General features: G+C 58.1%; 2 protein-coding genes across 10 annotated transcripts in view; both read right to left on the bottom strand.

Annotated features, from left to right (window-relative positions):
* ARHGEF1 (Rho guanine nucleotide exchange factor 1) overlaps window positions 1-4,167 on the bottom strand; it is a 42,214-nt gene extending 38,047 nt beyond the window's left edge. For 5 of the 9 annotated variants that reach the window (XM_006141993.3, XM_027766703.1, XM_006141996.3 and 2 more), the window contains exon 1: window positions 4,006-4,144. The gene's annotated coding sequence lies outside the window, so the exon portion shown is untranslated. Of the gene's footprint in view, window positions 1-2,853; window positions 3,037-4,005 lie in introns of those variants that run through there. The other 4 variants (XM_006141998.2, XM_006141999.2, XM_006141995.3 and 1 more) reach the window with 3 other exon arrangements.
* An 880-nt stretch (window positions 4,168-5,047) lies between these two features.
* Window positions 5,048-6,209, bottom strand: part of CD79A (CD79a molecule) — a 3,944-nt gene continuing 2,782 nt past the window's right edge. Inside the window, exons 4-5 of the mRNA XM_006141992.3 lie at window positions 5,635-5,703; window positions 5,048-5,501 (exon numbers count right to left, since the gene is read on the bottom strand). Of these exons, the coding sequence (XP_006142054.1) occupies window positions 5,388-5,501; window positions 5,635-5,703 (183 nt within the window). The 3' untranslated portion in view covers window positions 5,048-5,387. The remainder of the gene's footprint in view (window positions 5,502-5,634; window positions 5,704-6,209) is intronic.

Genomic DNA, 6,209 nt, shown 5'->3' with positions numbered 1-6,209 from the left:
GCCCCGACTGGACTCTGGCAGCAGTGGCAGGGGGGGGGACAGGCCTGGCCTGCCAGGTGGGAGCACCCAGGGCGCTGGGGGGCTAGTTTGGAGGGTTAAAGGGGAGGCAGCAGGAGAGCTTGGGGTGTGGGGGGACTCTCCTCCGATCTGTGACAGACCTGGGGCAGGATGCTGCCTCAGAACCCACCAGCCCCACTTCCTGTCACAGGAAGTGGCAATGGCAAACCCCCAACCCCCAACTCTCTCCACAGCAGAAAACAAAACCCAACCCTCCTCCCTCAGGGACTGAAGTCCCTGAACCCAGAGGCTGTTCTTTCCTCAAGGACCTCCTGTCTCCTGACTTTGGTGGCCCAGTCTGTCTACCTCCACCCAATGTACGCGCGTCCATCCCGCCCATCTGTCCATCTCATTTCCCCAGCCGGCTCCCTGGCTGCCCTCCCTTGCCTCTGCCTCTGTTTCCTCATTTTTCTCCTTCCCTTTCTCCAGGCCTGTCTCACTCTTCCCTCCCGCCTCTCCCCCACAGCCTCAAGCCGGCTCCCTACCCCCTCTAGCTGGTCTCCTGTGCTCTCTCTCCATCTCTTTCTCTCCCTCATCTCTCTCTTGCTGTCTTTCCCAACTTTGCCTCCTTTAGAGTCTCCACTTCTCCCCAGATCAGTTTACCAACATCTTCTGTGTCCTTAATTAGTCTGACTAATGCCATGGAAGCCAGTGTCAGGCGGGAAGGAGCTGTGGGAAGAGGGGTGGACCAGTAGGGGGGCTCCCCACAGCCCTCATGGCCTGAGACCCACCCATCTCTCTCTTCCATGGGCTGCCTCCCTAGTCCTCAATCAAGAGCGACTATGCTTTTGATTACGCTTATTAAACAGTGGTGCTTTCTGGAGTGTCCAAATTCATCCCACGCATCCACCTAAGCAGACATTATTCTTTTTCATAAAGTACATCTGTCCAACATCCAAGCTTGGGTAGTTCAAGATTTGAGCATTGTTAAATGTGCACATCAATAAATTTGCAAACCAAGGCAGAAAAATAATAGTAATTATTTATTTTGAGAGCTAAACTCATGCGGCACTTACAGTGAGCAAGGCAATGCTCTGAGTGTTTCTCATGCATTAACTCCCCTAACCCTGACAACCACCAACACCCATGCTATTCCCACTGCCCCTAGAGATGGGAAACCCGGTGAATGGTAACGTTTTGCTCTGCAACACTGAGATCACAATGGAAGGAACTGGGTTCGAGACCTGAGGTCTCCCTGTACGTGCCTGGTGCACACGCATGTGCCTGCGGTGCTGGCTGAAGCTGGGGGTGGATCCAGTATGAAGACCTATTGTGGGGGCCTGTCTCTCTCATGGAAAAAAATGAACAAACTTAAAAAGAAAACGAAATGGGAAGATCTTTGCCAGGCCATCGGCTGCAACTTCTAGGCTGGAAAACATGACCACAGACGTGAAGGTCCATGCTCATTCTCTTTAGCAGAAAGGTCCAACCGAGGCAGGGTGACTCCAGAGGCACACTCTACCCGAGCAAAGGCTCAGTGCCGGCCCCGAATTGCGCACTCGACACATGCTATCTCCTATTCCCTGTCACAGTAACCTGATGAGAAGTGAGAACACGCCCTAGCGGGGATGTCCAAGCTGCAATCCCTTCCCCTCCATTCTCCTCGCCGGCGTTTGGGCACACAGGTAATGCATCCAGTTTGTTTTACAAGCTGCCAGGTCTGGAATTCGAACTGCACAGAGGGCCATGTGGGATCCAGGCACCTTAACCACCATGCCATCGGCTGGCCCCTCTGCAGATATTAACTCATCGAATCCTCCTGATGAACTCATGAGGTATCACTCTTATCCTCATCTTATAGAGGAGAAAACAGGCACAGTTCAGAAGGGGCAGAGCCAGGAATTGGACCTAGGCAGCCTCGCTGCGGAGTTTATGCATTTAACACAGTCTGCACTGCTTCAGAGCATGGGGACTCCCTTAGGAAGCTAAAATGTGCATGAGCGCTCTCAGAAGCATCAGGTCTACTTATGATGCCCGGGAAAGCCAGGAGTATGTGGTTTCCATGGTCTGGACTGGGGTGCAGGTTGAACTTGGCTACTCCACAAAGGCTTGGGGCTCGGACAGTTGGGAAGAGATGTTGGCTGTTCAGGAGATGGGGTGAGTGGGTCTCACAGGCTGGAGAGTGACATGTGAAGCTGCCAGACGATAGATAGATCTAAAGGCAACTGACTAAAGCCTGTGGTCCAGCAGAGGGAGCACTCTTGGGGCTGTGGAGGGAGGTGACAAGGCAGGTTTAGAAGTTCCCTTAGTGGGTAGGAGCTCCTAGAGACAAGTGAGCACACACGAGGGACAGTATGAGTGACCAGATTCTATGCAGCTCAGGGCCTATAGGATATTGAGCAGATGACCCAGGATCCCCAAGAACTTGTGGGTGCCTTTAATAACCTAACAGGGGCTCTTGGGATCCAGAGATCACACGAGATGATGATAGGGAAAGTCTATGGGACTTCTAGAGATTTAAAAGGGGGCACAGACACAGAATTCTATAGCAGTGTATGGTGGGTCCCGTGACCCACGTACACGGCCCGCATTCAAATGGATGCTATTGATTTAGGAGGACTCTATATCTACAAAAGGCCAGGCCTCCATAGGGGCTAGAAGAACGCGGAGGGTCTTTAAGACCTTGTCATTCATATAAACGTGGCGGGGTCTACAAGTGCCTCCTCTTACAAGAGACGTGGCAGGTCTACACCGGCCCTAACTCCGACAGAGGACGTGGTGGTGTGCACGGTCAGGGTTGTCGGGGGAAACGTGCAGAACCAGGATCTGACGCCCGCCAGGGACCGCGTCCCTCACCTGGTCCGGGAGGGAGAAGAAGCCACCGCTGCCTTCGGAATCGAAGCCTCCGCGCACCAGCTCCAGGTTCCCCCCCCCCCTGCCGCCGAGTCGCTCTAGCCGCCCGAATACACCTTTGCGTTCAGCTCCACTCTTCCCGCCTGCCGCTCTAGCCCAGCTCCTGCCACGATCCTGCCCCGGCGTCTCTACTCCTCCCGCCGGCCGCTCTAGCTCTCCACGGCGCCACGCTGGCCACATAGGGCCGCTCTGGCCTGTCTTGGAGGGCCGGCTTTTCCGTATCTCGACTGCCTCCGTCGATCTCCCAGGCCCCGCCCCCTGCCCGGAGGTGCGGAGGGTTCCAAACCCCCAGTCAGAGTTCAATCCGAGATTTCAGAGTCGCGCTGGCCCCAGGTCCCCAAAGCTCAGACTGGGGCTCCCCGCTCTATCTCTCTCCCCAGCTGAATCCCCAATGCTCACACCCAATTCGGCACCCTACTGTCCCTTTTTCGCTGGAGCTGGAAAGCAAAACTCTTGGCTTTGAGCATACCTTTCCCTCGGACTAGCAGCCTGAACTAGGAGAAGTAATTACTTCTCCCCAGGCCTCAGTCTTCCCCTCTGTACAATGGACGAAGGTCTCCAGCTCGCTCCCCTACACCCATCCCCGAGCGTAAGGACCCAGAAAGGAGCCTTTCAGAGACGCTTTCCAACGCGCTCTGCAACTTTCAGCTTCCCAGCGGCCCACGGCATTGTCATTATGGTTCTTGGGATGTGGACGGCTTTAGGTGGCCCTAAAGCGTGCGGGGTTGGGGGACGGCGCTTGGCAGAAAGCACCTGCGAGGTCGCCTCTCAACTCCACACGGTCTCACTGTGTGTCCCCAGGGACGAGTGGGCTCGGTTTCCTGGGCCTCAGTTTCCCCACCCGCCCAATGGGAGGCCTTGCCCCTGGCATTGCCCCGTGCATCCACACCTACTCAGCGCTCAGCAAGTGTCCTCCTCTCCGTGCCCCCTTTGACAGATGGGAAAACTGAGGCCTAAGGCGAGGTGGCCGCAGGCTAGTTGGGACCCCGAGGAGGCGCCTCCGCTGCGGGCAGCGCCCCAGCCCCCTCCCTCCTCCTCCCCACTTCCCCCTGCAGCCGAGGGGCGGGAGGCCGGGCGGGGCCTGGGACGGCGTACCTGGTGTCCGCGCGGGGAGGTGACCGGCGGGGCGCCCGGGGTCGGGCTCGGTGATCCCGGGCCCTGTGTCCCGGCTCCCGCTTCCTGGCTCTGGCGGGGCAGGAAGTGGGGGCGTTTTTCCGGAGGCCCCCGCCCGGCCGCCCCTCCCCGCTTCCTGCCCTCGCCCCGTCTGTCGGTCCGCGGGTCGCGGGTCGCGGGCTCCACGCTTCTCGCGTCTCCCTGTTTAGGGTAGGGCTGGGGGGCGAGGGGTGAGCCCCAGCCTCGGCCCACCGCCACCGCTGCTTTCCGACTCTGGTTTTCTCTTGCGTCTCTGGATGTCTCTGTCTGAGTCTCTCTCATCTCTGTATCTCTGTCTCTCACAGGGGTCTTTCCTTTCCAGGCCTTTGCTTCTCTGGTGGCCCCTCTACTCCCTCTCACCCCCCCTCTGGGTCTGTCTGCATCTCAGTCTCGGTCATTTCCCCAGCCCTGGCCCTCCCTGTCTCCCTCAGCCTGTCCTGTCTGTCCGCTTCTTGGGGGGCTCTGCTTTCTCTCTCTGTCTTCCTTCTCTGTCTTGGGAGCCTCTTTCTCTTCGTTTCCCTGTCTCTGTATCTCTCAGATTCTTTGTCTCTTCCTTCGCTTGCTGACTCTCCTTCCCTGTCCCTGTGTCTCAGTCTCTCTATTGTCTCTAACTCTGTCCCTGTGCACCTGCCCCCCCCCCCAGGTTAGGGCTGTAGACTCCAAATCCCCTTGTACCCATGGAGCAGAGGTGGCCTCAGTGGGAATTGGGGGCCAGCCTCCCATTGTCCCCCCTTGTCTAGGGGCGAGGCCCTGGAGGAGCCAAATCAGTCCTGTAATTGGGGTGGGGATCTCCCCAAGAGACTTTCTCCAAGAGTGTTTCAGAGGGGGGCAGGCAGACTGGTTACCCTGTCCCGGGTGTGGGGAGTGGGTAGGGGATGGCTTGGGCCTCTATCCTGGGTCTGAGGGAGGGCGGTATGTGGCCCAGAACTCCGGGGTCCAGGGAATGGGGTGGGGGGCACATGAGATCCATGAGTCCTGCAAGGTCTGCAGTTGGGAAGGGTTTATTATCACTAAGTGGCCATGACAGATCAGCAAGGCGGGGGACACTAACGAGGCTGCTCCAATCAGCCCTGGGAGAGGCAGCTATTGAAGGCTCATGACCCACTGGGGAGGGGCCTGAGAGAGGGGTAGGGGATGGGGTTCTGGTGGAGGTGGGCAGTCTAGAAGGAAGAAGAGCAGGTGGGATATGGGGGGGGGGAGAAAGGATGCCCCAAGAAGGAAGTGGACACAGGACACCCCCAGGGAAGAGTGAAGAAAGACATCCTGGGGGAGTGAGAAGACACACAGCAGACAGCAGGCAGGGCAGCCCCCTGGAGGCGGGGGTGTCATGGCTTCTCCAGCTGGACGTCTCCAATGTGGAGGCTGCCCACATCCTGGTAGGTGCCCTGGAGACCCCGGGAGATGTCCTCATACATGGAGCAGTCGTCGATGTTCAGGCCCTAGGTAGAAGCGTGGGGCCCGGCCTCAGCACCCTGAAGCCTAGGATTCCTCCCTCCCATCAGGACCCACGGGAGGAGCCCGTGACCCGCACAGTGCACCTGCCCCTCTGCAGCCCCATCCTCCTCCACTCACCTCGTAGAGATTTTCATCTTCATAGTCATCGCGGGGGTCCACCCCGAACTTCTCGTTCTGCCATCGTTTCTAGGGGGTTGGGGGGGCGTGGAGAGGCAAACGTTTTTTTCAGACTCTCCCAGATGCTAGGGCGTGCTTTTCCAGAAAGAGTAAGGGGTGTGCCCAAGGCCACAGATGTCCATGGCAGGTGTCCCTGGGTCCAACTCTCATGTCCTTTCAGCTGTTCCCACCGCCTCGTTCTCCTTGAATAGCAACAGTAGTAATGGTGTTGCCCTGTGGCCTAAGGAGAGGCTGGGCAGTTCAGAACCCCCTGCTCTCCGCTCCATCTGGGGGCCACAGCATTCCTGGGCTGGGGGTTGGAGGAGAGCGAGGACCTCCCTGGAGAGGCACCGTGGGGACACCTTCTGCGTCAGTGCCAGTGTATTAATTCATGTGACCCCAAACCCTCTGAGGTGGGAGCTCTCATTCTCCCAAGGCTCAGATGGGGAACCTGGACTCAGGGCCATCTGCACCGGGGCACGCCTGTCCCAGTCTCACCCACAGACTCAGTCCCCAGGGCTCACCCTGAACAGCAG

Source organism: Tupaia chinensis, unplaced genomic scaffold (genome assembly GCF_000334495.1).
Source record: "Tupaia chinensis unplaced genomic scaffold, TupChi_1.0 Scaffold000067_1, whole genome shotgun sequence".
In the NCBI taxonomy this organism is placed as follows: Eukaryota; Metazoa; Chordata; class Mammalia; order Scandentia; family Tupaiidae; genus Tupaia; species Tupaia belangeri.
The sequence above is the reverse complement of the archived record's forward strand: the minus strand, read 5'-3'. Positions and strand labels throughout refer to the sequence as shown.